Source organism: Zootoca vivipara, chromosome 1 (genome assembly GCF_965207765.1).
Source record: "Zootoca vivipara chromosome 1, rZooViv2.hap1.1, whole genome shotgun sequence".
NCBI lineage: Eukaryota > Metazoa > Chordata > Lepidosauria > Squamata > Lacertidae > Zootoca > Zootoca vivipara.
In genome coordinates this window covers 19740344-19755880 of record NC_142582.1, presented here as the reverse complement: position 1 = coordinate 19755880, position 15537 = coordinate 19740344, and the positions used below count along the sequence as shown (strand labels likewise).

General features: G+C 42.7%; 1 protein-coding gene across 2 annotated transcripts in view; it reads left to right on the top strand.

Moving 5' to 3' along the window:
- The window catches only part of CHN1 (chimerin 1), a 90917-nt gene that overhangs the window by 35446 nt on the left and 39934 nt on the right, over positions 1–15537 (top strand). For both annotated transcript variants that reach the window (XM_035134957.3, XM_088660232.1), the window contains one exon: positions 14650–14938. In XM_035134957.3, the coding sequence (XP_034990848.1) occupies positions 14650–14938 (289 nt within the window). The remainder of the gene's footprint in view (positions 1–14649; positions 14939–15537) is intronic.

Genomic DNA, 15537 nt, shown 5'->3' with positions numbered 1-15537 from the left:
GAATGCAACAGCCACTCATAAATTTTGGGTGCTAGTAGTGGCCTTTTAGGTTCGTGGTTTGAAGTCTAGAATTCCATGGCAACCAAGAAAGGCACTCTTTGTCGGTGATTCATCTCGTAAGATAAGAAAGCTGTGTCAAACCTGGATGCAAGCATTTATACCTTTTCCTAACCTCAGGATATATTATGCTGCTGCGTGTGGCGCTTCCCCAACTTGACTGTGGGAAAGATTCAGTACCTGGTGGGGATAAAGCACACATGCTCCAAAACTCCCTGAAGTTTGCACCGACTAGACTACTGCGGACTTCAGGCACAACAGGGTGGTATATGGTTTATATTCCTATACTTTCTTTTATGGCTGTGTGTTGCAGAGGTGTTTTTGCATTTTTAGTTCAAACATGAATAGTGTGCTTTTACATTTTTTGCTCAAAACATTAAATTGGAGCATTGTTGTTCTGTATCCCAGAAGCGACGTTTACTGTTGTGCATTGCGAAGAGGCAGGGCAAACAAGTAAATTCACTTGTTTCAGGTTATAAAACCTGTGGTGGCATGGGCCATATGCACACAAGTCGCTGTCTCATCCTCTTATATGTCATTGCAAGACCATTAATACTATATCTGTGCTTAGTCTGTACGTGAAGTGCTCACACTATTCCCAGTGGCTGACCAACAGTTATGGATTTTCTGCAAAAGCCGAAACTTACATATATATCTTCTTGAAATGCTGCATGCCATTTCTTTTGAGAGCTGGCATTTAGTTACTGGTATGGCATTGCTTTGATATATGGTTGGTTTGATAGATTGTTGTTTTAAATTTAAGGTTTGGTTTGAATTCGTGCAGTGGATTCTTGGCATCGTCATTGAGCTAGATCAGAGGGATACAGTGGTCAGCTGAAACCAGACAAGGCAGGAAATCTGCCTTTTGCAGCTAGAAGCAAAATAATAAGCTCAAGGTTGTATTTCAGGAAGCAGCATTTACTGGCATGGGTGGACAACAGTGGTAGGATTCTGTTGCCGTCAGAGGGACTATATTGTGTTGATGGCATTTGCTCTGTGGTTCATTGGTCTCAATCCACTGTTTAATAGACTGGATTATTGGCTTCGAAGTGAATGCCCATGGAACTGAGGAGAGTGGATTTTTGTCAAAGAGAATAGAACTTGGGAGATGCGTTGAAAATAATGCAAACTGTTTATTAATATTAGTTTAAGAGCACTGTTCTTAGTTCTCAGCATCCAGAAGCAGCAATGTTTATTAAAGAGGTGCAGGGTGGGGACTCTGGCCAGAGCAGATTATTGCATTTATATCCAGATCGCAGGTGAGGGGATATAAGGGTAATAGAATACATTGCAATGTGAATTAGAAATTCCTTACAGCTGAAAGGAACAGGAAATTCCTAATTAATTCCAGAAGGTATCAAAAGCTACCTTTGAAGTCAGCTAAACAGTAGGGCCTTGCTTAATGCCAACACCTATAACAGATGTTGACAACAATAAGACATCGTCCCCTGTGTCAGTTTGGTAGTGAGAACCTTGTTTAATTAGGACAAAGATAATAAAGAAAGCGAGGAGGAATTGTACTGGCGGTAGGCGTTGGAAGTGCAAGAACACTCTCTGTTCCTTTGAGATGATAGCTGCTGCTGCTGCTGCTGCTACATGATGTTTAGCTGGTTACCATAGTTTCCGTTCCTGCAAACCCTATTGTTGCATTATCAGAAATACCAGGGGTGGGGGGAGAGATTTGGAAATAAGGCGCCTGCAACATGAAATGGGTAAAACTAATTTGACTCGGAACTTAACTTGAAAATTACGGAGAAATTTTAAAGATATTTGGATAGACGGGGTGCAATGAAGGTCAAGCTTGTCTGAAGAGAGATTAAGAGAGAGCTTTCATTGGGATTCGTTTCCATTCCAGGAGCTTCCTGTAAGCTGAGATCCTCATGTGACATGGGGTAGTTGCAAATGGTGGAGTCACTGGTGAAATAGTAGCTGTCAGCTGAACAATAGGAGTCCTAGACTAGAAACAATATGGACTATGTGCCATCGGAGACAACTCCTAGGGTCCAAGGTCCCTTCGGCCGCCCCAAGAAAACATTTGAGGGGCTTCTCCCCCACCCCAAAGTTAATGGGGACTGCCATTCAAATGGTATGCGTGTGATCGGTTACGCAAGGTGAGGCTCACATCCCCCCAAGTATTTTATGCAAGTTGGCAAGAGCTATGTGCTCTTGGCAAGCATGGTGCAAGAGTCAGAAATGCTACTAAGACTTGAGGCTGAAATATGAGCCCAGGAGGTGAATACCCTGAAAGGCAAGGAACTACAGACTAGCTAAGTAGCAAGTGAAGGAAAAGAGGACTAGGAAAGAAAGTGCAGTTTTTACTCTAGGCAGCTAGGAGCTAGTTCTCTAGCTTGCATTTATCATAATAACGTAGAGGTAATTAATTACCTGGACCATTCTTTCCTCCCCCATAGTTCTAGCTACAGGTAGGTAGCCGTGTTGGTGTGAGTCGAAACAAAATAAAAAAATTCCTTCAGTAGCACCTTAAAGACCAACTAAGTTTTTATTTTGGCATGAGCTTCCGTGTGCATGCACACTTCATCAGATACACTGAGACAGAATCCACCAGACCCTTATGTATATTCAGAGGGTGGGGGTGGGGAGCAATTGGTCTTGCGGGGGGGGGAGCAAGGGCTGAGGTGCTAAGGAAAGCTTGATCATGTATAATGAGATAAGAATCTTATGTCTTTGTTCATTCCAGGTGGCTCCATGGTTTTAAGCTTGCTAATGAGTTGCAATTCAGCAACTCCTCTTTCCAGTCTGTTTCTGAAATTTTTCTGTAATAAAACAGCTGCTTTAAGATCTTGTATAGAATGTCCTGGGAGATTGAAGTGTTCTCCTACTGGTATCTCTGTCTTATGGTTCCTGATGTCAGATTTGTGTCCATTTATCCTTTGGCGTAGGGTTTGGCCTGTTTGTCCAATATAGAGAGCTGAAGGGCACTGTTAGCATTTGATGGCATACACAATGTTAGAAGATGAGCAATTAAATAGTCCTGAGATGGTATGTTGGATGTTGTTGGGGCCAGTAATGGTGTTGTCCGGGTGTATGTGGACAACACCATTACTGAAGGATTTTTTTTATTTTGTTTCCTCCCCCAGACTGTTATCTCTCCTTCCCGTATGGTTCTTGCTATGTTCCCGTTCTCTTTGCCGCTGCCACTGCCTCCTCCAACAATCTGTCCTCTATTATCAGTTCTGTATTCCCTTGGCCAGAAATCCCAGATTACCCTTAGCTGTTCTGTTAGCAACAGACTTCCACCTGCTCTTGTATCTTCGGCAATTATTGGCAAGATACTCAGAGGCAGGGTGTAATGCATTTTAATAGTGAGGAAATCATTCCTGCTGAGATTCTTTTCCCATGCAGAACAGGGAGCATTGCGAAGCGAAGCACTGTGTCAATGCACAGTGTTAAATCTTGATAAGCATTTACAGGAATGAGCTCACTGGAGTTAATGTGTAGCAGTGCAGTTCTGTGCTGCCATCTGATAACATGGAACTGGCTATTTTATTCTTCTTTTGCATGCTTTCCACACTCAGCCCAACCAGACCAGATGAGCTGGGAAGGTAACAGGGGGCTGTTTGACCTTACATAACTGACTTCAGGCTTGAACTCCCTGCTAGAATTTGCTATGCGGACTCCTATGCTATGCCTCCCATCGGACTGCCACCCTTTCAAGCCTGGCCATCTGCCAGCCCTGGCTACACACCCGCCTCTGTCCCCTCTGGAATTTATGCAACACACTGGAATTTTGGCCTCACCTGGCAGATGCACTTGGTCTCTTGCCCTTGCAGTAGACCACTTGGAACACCTGACCCCACATGGCCCTAATAATAGCACAGCCAGTGTGGCACAGTGGTTAGAGTGCTGGACTAGGACCTGGGAGGCCAGGGTTCAAATCCCACCTTCGCCATGAAGCTCATTGTGTGACCTTGGGCCAGTCACTGCCTCTCAGCCTAACCTACCTCACAGGGTAGTTGTGCGGATTAAAGGAGGAGGGTGAGAACTCCTTGGGGAGGGGGTATAAATGCAATAAATGAAAGATGAAATAAATAACTGGTATAGCAGGGAAGTCGTTTTTACAGTAGCAATTCAATTACATACTTCTGCCCTAACTCTGCACACCTAATAAGGATTTTGAATGTGTGGATGACATCAGTGGAGAGAGAAATAAAGAAATTGCCTTTGACAAGTTTTGCTTTCCAATATGGTGTTCGTATTTCTGTGAATAATTTTCAAACTAATACTAGCATGAATGAGAACTAGGTCTGGTAAGTGTGTGCCGTTCTCTTTGGGGAAATAGTAGCTGTTGTATTGCTGGTTTATTGTCTTTTGCATGACTCTCCCAGGCAAATTTGCAAGCATCCTATTAAAAGCAGTTCCAGAAAACTACTGGATATGTTTACAAATAACTCAGAATGAACACCTAAATCAGAGACCTTTTCATTCAGTGGAAAAAACTTGTTCAAACAAAAACATCTTCAGTTGTTCCCAGAAAGCACAGAGAGTGGACACCCACAAAATAGGAGCAACCACACTGAAAGTTGAAGAAGCAAAACTGGATTTCCTGTTTACATCACATTTAACACTTTATAGGCATACGTGCATGTGGATGATTACCATTATTTGCATGCTCACTAAGTGGAATCTCCCTTGTTTACAGTGTTTTGCTCAGTATTGTTTAAAAGAAAAACATAGAACCATAGCTACCAAGTCTCCCGTATTCCCCGGGAAACCCCCGTTTTTCCAGCTGTTCCCAGCTGAAAAAACAGATTTTTTTGTTTTTCCCCAGTTTATTCTGGAGCGGCGGCCATTTTGGAACTGGGCGGAGCATGCTCAGAAGCGACTTTTGATGCTGCTTTGCCCAGTTCCAAAATGGCTGCAGTGTGACTTCTGGCGCGGCGGCCATTTTGGAACTGGGCAGAGCAGCATCAAAAGCCGCTTCTGAGCATGCTCCGCCCAGTTCCAAAATGGCGGCAGCGCTACTTCCGGTCTGCTACTTCCGGTCCGATCCCTCATTTCTCCGACAGGAACTTGGCAGGTATGCATAGAACGGACAAGCAATATTAATTGGTACATTATTTTCCTTTCTCTGTAAATTCAAAAGTTTATGGCACATGGGGCCTCTCACTCTGAAATAATTTTACGAGCAAATACCACGAAGCAGTAATTAAAACCTCCTGCTTCTTATTTTGTTTATGTAACCCTAGTCAGGAGAATTAATGGGGTTGGTGAATTTGGTGAAGCTACCTGTTTTTATTAGCAGCATAACACTTCTTGTTAGCTCTAAGCCAGGCATCCCCAAACTTCAGCCCTCCAGATGTTTTGGACTACAATTCCTATCTTCCCTGACCACTGGTCCTGCTAGCTAGGGATCATGGGAGTTGTAGACCAAAACATCTGGAGGGACGCAGTTTGGGGATGCCTGCTCTAAGCTAACAACATTTCACTGACTCTGTTTTCCAGTTAACATTTTGATTGGAAAACTGATCGTATAATTCTATTTCATTTTCGTTTAACTTTCCATTCTCTCTCTCCCTCTCCCCTTCTCCCTGTGAGTTCAGGGGGATGGTGTGGGAAGAAAACTTATATTTGGAATAGCTATATTAATATAAATAATCAATAGTCAACCTTCTTGATCAATAGGAGAGCCAGGCACCTACTGTTCAATATTCAACAGTATTAAAAAAATTTTTAAAAAAATGCTAAAGAAAAGCTCCTTTCCTAAATCACTTACCGGTATGTGAGAATGAGCAAAGGAAGACAAATTTTAGAAATAGCATAGCAATCCAAATCAGATTATAACATAAAATACATGACTCAAATGTGGAAGTGGTGGTTCACATATGGATAATGCACACAAGTTCACACACAAGAACCTGCTGTTGAGGAAAAGGAAATCTACCACAAATCTGTTGGGGAAAAGGAAATCTACCATCTTAACTTCTGATGGGTGACAAATGCCAACATTTTGGGGGTTGAAGTATAAATTTATGGGATTTAGACCGCTCAGAGCTTTTCTGAATTGGGCTGGCCCTGTGGAATCACCCAAATCGTGAATCAGTCCAGCTGGGAGCCCTACCTACTGTGCCTTCCTTTCTTATAATGGCCTAGCTTTTCCTGATGACATATTTCTAGACCAGACGTCCTCAACCTTTTGAGGCTTATGGGCAGATTTGGGAATACCACATATAGGGTGGTGCTACTGAAATTAATGAATCTAATTGAGTCATGTTCATTAATTTCAATGAGTCTATTCTGAGTCGAAAGTTAGTTGAATACCACCCATAGTCTATAAATATGACTTCCTCCTTTGCCAGGCCCTTGACCATCAGGTGGATCCATGGGAAATTAATTACCACCAAGAACCCCTGGGAACTTGATTTCTTGTGGTTCCTAATTGGCTCTGGGCATTGCCATGCATGCTTCCAACAGTGTTTTGGGCCTGCCAGAACCCCCACTGAGTCCTCTTGCCACTGATGCTACTAGGTAAGTTTGGAATGGGAAGGTAGCGATGTCAAAAGCTCACAGCACTGGCTGGGTTAGGAAGCCCTGTTTTTATTAGGGCAGGGGTGTCCAAACATTTTTCAAAGAGGGCCAGATTTGATGAATTTAGGGTTGGAATTGTTGAGCTTTTTTATTTCTGTTTTTTTGCAATTTTACCCCAAAGTTGTTGAGGTTTTTTTTAGGATTTATCCCCAGGACATATACTGCCACGGGGGCTGGATTAGGCCCACAAAGCGGACTTTGGACATGCCTATATTAGGGCCTTTAAAACAATCAGTCTAAAAATTAAAAATTGGGAAACCCAGCCAAATGGGTGGAGGTATAAATATTATTATTATTATTATTATTATTATTATTATTAGCCATTCCAAGTAAGGCTATGGGAAATCTGCCCTTAACTAATTTCCAGTTGCATGTCTGAAGTGGGTGGCACACTAAACTTTTCTGTATGGTTTGTGCCCTTGGTCGTTTGCAAATCTGAGAGTGTTTCGGAGCTCAAATCTCCCTGACATGTTTTGAACATTCGAGAGTTTTCAGGTACTGCTCATACAACTTGTAGAAAGAATTGTAGCCAGTATATGCAAACCGCTAAGCTTCCTAAGCAACTGGGCTCCTTGGATAAGCTAATGTATACAGCGCTTGAATGTTTTGACACTTGAGCACTCACAGCCAGTGAATAAAAACACTTGGCACTTTCAGATGGGAGTTTATTATGCAATCTTGGCAGTTTGGTACATGCAAGTTTTATGCGGGGTCCATTTGATGTCATCAAAACAGCAGTCCATACTTTCATTACATTTAATCTCGATTTTTTTCCACCCTTGGAAAATCCAGGTAATAAAAAGAGGCTATTATATATCCACATGTTAGCACAAAAATTCCATATTTTGGGGTGGTGTGTCACATGTGTGGTCATGTTTTGGTTAGTATTCTCGGTCACCAATACCCCCATCCAGGGCTGGCCCTGCTGCCTCCACACTGATTTGGAGCAAGATTTTGTGGAACTCATTCAATCTCACCTATGCTGGTGGTTCTAGGGACCCAGGTGGCGCTGTGGTTAAACCACTGAGCCTAGGGCTTGCTGATCAGAAGGTCGGCGGTTCGAATCCCTGTGACGGGGTGAGCTCCCGTTGCTTGGTCCCAGCTCCTGCCAACCTAGCAGTTCGAAAGCACGTCAAAATGCAAGTAGATAAATAGGAACCGCTACAGCGGGAAGGTAAACGGCGTTTCCATGTGCTGCTCTGGTATGCCAGAAGCAGCTTTGTCATGCTGGCCACATGACCTGGAAGCTATACGCCGGCTCCCTCGGCCAATAATGCGAGATGAGCGCGCAACCCCAGAGTCGGTCACGACTGGACCTAATCGTCAGGGGTCCCTTTACCTTTACCTTTTATGCTGGTGGTAGAGGTGGCGGCGGTGGCAGCAAAACTTCGTGTTTTGCCTCAAACAGCAAAACGAGACACACCACCCCTTGGTCACTACTTCCGTCTCTCCTCACCTGAGCATAATCTAGCCATTTTCTTTTCGACATCCCAAATGGTGCAAGTATACCTACTTCAACTAATTGTCTCATGCTGAAAGCACAGCCAGATTTTAATGATCAAGTCTGGAGGAACTGTTTTCTCAAGATCTCCACACAGTAAATGCAGATTACCTTGGAGACAGGAATTGCAGCCTCAGCAAATAAATAATATGGAGGTCTTGTGCAATAATAATAATAATAATAATAATAATAATAATAATAATAATAATAATAATTTATTGTTTATACCCCGCCCATCTGGCTGCGTCTCCCCAGCCACTCTGGGCGGCTCCCAATCGAATATTAAAACAATACAGCATTAAATATTAAAAGCTTCCCTAAACAGGGCTGCCTTCAGATGTCTTTTAATATTAGGATAGCTGCATATTTCCTTGACATCTGATGGAAGGGCGTTCCACAGGGCGGGTGCTGCTACCGAGAAGGCCCTTTGTCTGGTTCCCTGAAACCTTACTTCTCGCAATGAGGGAACTGCCAGAAGGCCCTTGGTGCTGGATCTCAGTGTCCGGGCTGAACAGTGGGGGTAGAGACACTCCTTCAGGTATACAGGACTGTTTAGGGCTTTAAAAGTCAACACCAACACTTTGAAGTGTGCTCAGAAAAAACTGGGTGCCAGTTTAGATCTCCGAGGACCGGTGTTATGTGGTCCCAGCGGCTGCTCCCAGTCACCAGTCTAGCTGCCACGTTCTGGATTAGTTGCAGTTTCCGGGTCACCTTCAAAGGTAGCCCCACATGGAGCGCATTGCAGTAATCCAAGCAGGAGATAACCAGAGCATGCACCACTCTGGCGAGACAGTCCACGGGCAGGTAGGGTCTCAGCCTGCGTACCAGATGGAGCTGATAGACAGCTGCCCTGGACACAGAATTAACCTGTGCCTCCATGGACAGCTGTGAGTCCAGAATGACTCCCAGGCTGCGCACCTGGTCCTTCAGGGGCACAGTTACCCCATTCAGGACTATGGAGTCCTCCACACCTGCCTGCCTCGTGTCCCCCACAAACAGCACTTCTGTCTTGTCAGGATTCAACCTCAATACGTTAACCGCCATCCATCCTCCAACCGCCTCCAGGCACTCACACTGGACCTTCACCGCCTTCACTGGTTCTGATTTGAAAGAGAGGTAGAGCTGGGTATCATCCGCATACTGATGAACACCCAGCCCAAACCCCCTGATGATCTCTCCCAGCGGCTGCATGCAGATGTTAAAAAGCATGGGGGAGAGGACAGAACCCTGAGGCACCCCACAAGTGAGAGCCCAGGGGCCTGAACACTCATACCCCACCAATTTATCACATTTTTGCCATATTTTGCAGCTTGATATAGCTAAGCATTACTCTCGTTCAAGATCTCTGCTTTTTTTTTTTAAGGCACCAACTGGAAATGGATATTGCCCCCTTCACAAAAAAAAGCACATGTTTTCTAGAAACATGACCATTAGAGGCTGGCAACCTTTGCTGTCAGAGTCATTTTTTAAAAAGGTACGTAAGTACAGAAATACCTATGTGCCTGCTCTAGTCAGAGTAAGTAGAGACATCAAGGAACAAACAAACAAATAAAATCCAGCACAGTAATAGTCCATCAAGCCTAACCCATTGGTGTGGAATAGCAAATGGTAATAATGATAATAATAATTTTATTATTTATACCCCACCCACCTGGCTGGGTATCCCAATGGGCCTCTGACTGAACAAAATGAGTGGAATGAGTGGAAGCTGATGTACTAATTGCATACAAAGGGGGGGGGACTCATTTGTGATTTAAGACCTCAGCCTGGAAGCATGTGTTAAAAAATGACTTTCCATAATCATGATGAAAAGGGAAATTAGATTAACACAATTTGCTATGCTATATCATACTTGTGCTGATATGTGCAATATGTACAATTCTAAAAGATGCATGTATCTTGTAAGGTCTGTAGCGCACCACTGCATGATGTCTCCCAGATTATACTACAGTACATATAATTCCAGCACCATCAATGGATTTGTGGTATTATAAAAGGAATTTAAAACAATTGGTTCACAACTGGTACCAATAATTTGCCACCACTGCAGGAGTTCGAGCCCAATGAAATATGTTGGTAATTAGGAGCAATTGTCGCAGACCTACAACTATTCATTATTAGGTCTTCTAATGTGTTTGGGGGGAAGTACATTATGCAAATGTGACAAAGGATAAATTAAAATCAAGGACATCTCAAGTAAAAAAACCAACAAACAACCCCAAGTGATAGCATGTGTTTCGGTCATTGTTAATGAGTTCTTTAACATGCAAAAATAATTTCACAGCATTCAAACATTTAACATCATCTGTCCTTGACACACAATGTTAAAGTAGTTTAGATCACCTGTTTCTGCAATAAATACACTTTTTTCACTTTAAATGTAAGGAGCTAACAGAAGAGCATATTGAAGAATATGTTGAATTTGCTGCTATTGAATTCGCTGCTTGGCTAGATTTTGCTTGTTGTTGTTGTTGTTTTAGTCACCTCAGCTTATGAACATTTGGGTTGTAAAAGTTGAGGTCCTCAGAAGTGATACTGGACATATCAGAGTTTTGCAAAATTGTAAAAAAACCCAAATCTCTGTGCCTTAAAACAACTCCAAAAAAGGACTGCTTTTGGTACACTGTGGTATGGATTGAATAGCTGAAGTTTGGGTGCTTGGCTGTGGTTGGGGGGTATGTGGGTGGATATGGGCCTATTCCAGCTTCCTGATTCTATGAAAATGTTGCATTAGAAAATGAGATAGTGTTGATTCTAGTAATCATACTGAGGTTTCATTTTTTAAAAATGTTCTATTTCACTCTCATTTTTAATGAACTGGAGTGGCCACCTTCCTAGGCTAGGGAGCTGCTTGAAAAGCATTGGGATGGAGAGAGTCCTGTCCAACCTTAATCCAAGTTTGGCACTATGTTTGTTTCAGTTTTCTTCCCTCTCAAATGTCTTTCCTCATCTGCTGCAATGTTCCCAAGGAACATAACCTGTGTCACAAATAAGACTGCCCTTAAAATGAAGCAGGCTAAAGCGGGTGGTAATTAGTTGAGCATGTGGTACTAAGCCTCTAGCATATAGTTGCCTTTCTTCTTTAAACCTCAAATAAGAGATTTACACATTTTCAAAAATCTTTCCACTCTCAGATTAATAAATAAAATTCCCAGCTCTCCTGCTGGAAGCAACACTGAAATTAGAATAAGTTCAAAGTCTGCTGCGTCTCGTGGGCAAAGCAAGAAGCTCTTTCAACAAGATACTTGGGACCAGGGTAGGTTAACAATTTTTGAAGCTCCATATCCCATCAAGAGGGGTTTGTTTGAATTTTGAGCTCCCTATCATTCATCATATGAATGTGTGCTTTAAAATGATATAAATTCCACAAAACGTCACTTGTGACATTGGAAAAGAGAGGCCTTTTTTACTAGCTTCCTCTAAAGTATGCAACTTTAGAGACAGGAATGCTCCAGGGAAGAGAGACCTGTTTTGTCCCTGTTTTAATCTACTACAGTAAATCCGCAGTTCATGAGGGATTACGCTCTGGGAATCACACCTAAAGCCAAAATCACATATAGTCAAAACCCATTGGGTTCAATGGCAGGCAGGATTCTCTTTTCCCCCAGAACCTTGCTCCATTTTTAATTGTTTTATATCTATTTGTCACCTGTGTAAAGCTTAATAATAACAAAAATAGTAACAATAATTTTGCAACTCTGGGCTGCTTCCAACACATATAAAGCAAACATTAAAAAAAACCTCCTGGTGCAGGGTTGCCTTCAGATGTCTCCTAAAGGTCAGATAGTTGTTTATTTCCTTGACATCTGGTGGAAGGGCGTTCCACAGGGTGGGCGCCACCACCGAGAAGGCCCTGTGCCTGGTTCCCTGTAGCTTCACTTCTCGCAGTGAGGGAACCGGCAGAAGGCCCTCGGAGCTGGACCTCAGTGTCCGGGCTGAACGATGGCGGTAGAAACGGAACTGAATCACACAAGTTTAAATGCACGTAAGTTGCAGACTTGCTGTACTATAAAGTGACATTCATGGATTTCTACCTCTCCAGCCTCCTACGCCTCCAACGGCACCACAGCAGAGCCCACTGTGTACTAAAACCATTTGTCCCTGCTATGTGTTCTAAAGGAAAGCCAAGGAAGTAGGCGCTCCACTCTGATCCCCAGGCTTCCCTCGTGTTATGGTAGGTGAAAACTGCCAGACTACACTGGAAGGCAGAAGAGGTCTTCAGCCAAGTGGCTGAACCTCTGGAGAAGTGCTTGAACATTGTCCTGACCTCCTCCTGCTTTCTCACAAGTGTGCATGTTTGTGTGGTTTTAAAACTAGAACTGTACTTCCAGTTTAGCTGAGTCCTCCCCGGTTGTGCAAATTATCGCATGCCGCTGGTCAGCAAGAGAGGCCAGACAAGTCACCCCAAACCATTTTTTAATACAATCAAGTCATTTTATTTTAGGCCTGCTATTTTGCAAATAAGTGCACAGTGGATTCCATTAAGAGTGTCCTAATGACATTGTCAAAGCCCATTTTGTACATTCGTGGAATAACTTTTCCAGCGAGCCTCTGTTAAGACATGAGAGTATGTGATTATATACACCCAATTTCCTGTTTAATAAACAAAAAGCAGCTGTTACAAAAGTGTGTGTTACTGTTGCATTTCTGTGTAACTTAGCAAGATGTACAAAAATGTGTAAAGGTTAGGTCTCCTAGTGGAAAACGGTTACATTAAGCACAGGACAGAAAAGCAATATTTTAATAATGACGACTGTTTGCCTGTGGAGGATTATAGCATTTATAAAATGCATTTCAAGTGTTCAAAGCACATTGTTGCAGTATCTCAAGCCTTATAATAGCCATGTAAGGTATGCTAGCATTGCCATCCCTATAATGCAATGGAAGTGTGCAGGGACAGGGTATATTAGCCAAATATTGCCAGCAGCACCCATTCTTCTTCACCTCCCCTCCTAATATTGGACATGTGAGAAGTCTTCAACTGGTCCCAATGGTTCAAGGGCATTTTGTGAAAGGGGGGAGGGTTAACCCTCCCCATGTATTGCCAGATATACACACCATGCTGAAATTTGGGTTGAAAAGTCATTCTGCTTCAAATGGGTTTAAAGAAATGTGCATTGTTTAATATAACTTCAGCACCACGTTCCTCAGAATCCCTCCTTTTCTTGCCTTTCCTCATCAACGTCTGTTTGCTTTGCCAGATTTTGTATCCTTTTGCTATATTTCCCTCATTTGGGCAAGGCTTCCTATAGCCCAAGCACAGGAAGACTTCTTTGCCCAACTGCTAAAGGCACAGGAGTCCTACACAACATACACATCACAGCTGCCATCATCATCTTGGGATTTGTTTCTCATTAGTTACCTAAGGGGTGTTATGAATAAGCTATCCCCAGTTATGACCCTCATTGCTGGGACTGCAGTGGCCATCATCGGTCAAAGCAGGCGTGTCTTCTCCAGAACACCCTCTGCTGAATACATAAATTGGACTACATGTCACTATGGTGGATGTTGACTATTGTGGGTTAAAACCTCCAGTGTATATGGACTGATGGATATTTCAAGGTTATATCCCCCAAACAAGTACTTTGTTCATACACCGCTAAAACTGGTAGCTGGTACTGTTGTCTGGTCAGTGACTTGACACTTGACAGCAGCAAATGTGTTGTTGTTTTGGGTGGGGATGCCTTCATCCTCTAGGAAAAGTAGTGTTGACTGTGCCCTAAAGACCTACAAACAGTCCCCAAGGGAGTTCATCTACCTAAGACTTACTGCCGGCATCCTTGCATTCCACTCTGTGGGTGGGATGTTTCACAAGTGCAAGAATTCAGCTTACTCTGAACATGATTTCCAACTTGGGCTGCAGAATCAATCGCCAGCTTGCAGAGCCATTATGCCACAAAGATTTCCTTGAACTGCAGACTTAATAAGTCTGGCACAAGGCAGCTTTTATGTAAAGCTTGAAAAGTTAGTCCTTGGTCTTTGGCCACGAATGAAGAATGCTTGGCCTTGTGCATAGTCTGTCCTGCTTGGCTGCACTTCTGGCAATAGTTCCACCCAGTATCATTGATGGCACTTGAGCACGACACTGCCCTGAACGAACTCTTCCTACAGAAAGGCAACAGGGTGCAGAGATACAGAGCGACATCAGATCTTTGTATTAATGCTCTGCAACAGATAATCCTGTGTGACCAGAACTTCTTCCTTCATAGGCAAGCAACTGAGCATTGAGTTGCTTTAAATTTCAGCTTGTCCACAAGATAATTAAGTAACTAAAGGACAAAGCATGTCTTTCAAGGCCAAGCACATCTTTGGTGTTCTATCCACAGTGGTTGGTTTCCCCCCTCCCATGAGGTTCTGATTTGTACACCGTCCTTGAAGCTGGAAGTTGAAGCCAAAGACTGTCCATTCTGTATTCCTCGTTCAAACCACCCGCAGAATATACTAGCCTCGGTTTGTTTGAGAATGTTTATTATGTGCAAAGTTCTCTTGTTGAAGGTTTTTTTGTGGGGGTTTTTTAATACACCTCTTCTCTTCCGTTGAGGCAGATTTGGAAATCAAACCAGAAACTTCAGACTTTACTATGATGGAAAACACTTCGTTGGAGAGAAACGTTTTGAGTCTATCCACGACCTGGTGACAGATGGATTGATCACCCTTTATATTGAAACCAAGGCAGCAGAATACATTGCCAAGATGACCATAAATCCCATTTATGAACACATAGGATATACAACTTTAAGCAGAGAGCCAACAAACAAGAAGCATACAGTGGCTGTGAGAGATACACTTGATGGCAAAGAGTCTGCAGGAGACAATGACATAGTAGAAAAAAGGGTAAGTTACTCAATCACAATTTTATTCTTCCAACACTTTCCCAAAGTTCCTAATCCGATTTGAAAAATAAGACATTGTCGTACAGGACAGTGGGTATGAAAGAAAGAAACAACACTGTTTTAAAGAAATTAAAAGCATTTTAGAGCAGAAATACATTTTATGCTTCATCCAGTGTAAACTATTTGTTGTAATATAGTAAATGCTAACAGTCAAAAATATTGTTTATAATGAAAAAACACACCCACTAATTTGTTTTTTATAATTTTAAACAAAATTTTAGCAAAGAGAATGAGGAGAGGGTACAGGATAGGGATATGCAACAATCAGAAGAATTGGACCCTGAATTGGTGCTTTGGAAAACAACCTAGTTTGGATACTTCAACTCTTGCTCAGAGTCCTAATTCACTTCACAGGGAAAGTCATTCACAATGGAGAAAAAAACAGATCTCCATCCCCTTTTGAAGGAAGCGGATGAAATTTACAGGCATTGGTAGTACCTCCAGAGTGGATTGGCTCTGCCAAACGATTTTAGGATTTTTTTGTGCACATTTTAAAAGTTTTTGAATTAAAAAATAGTCTATAACTTTAAAAGTTTTGGG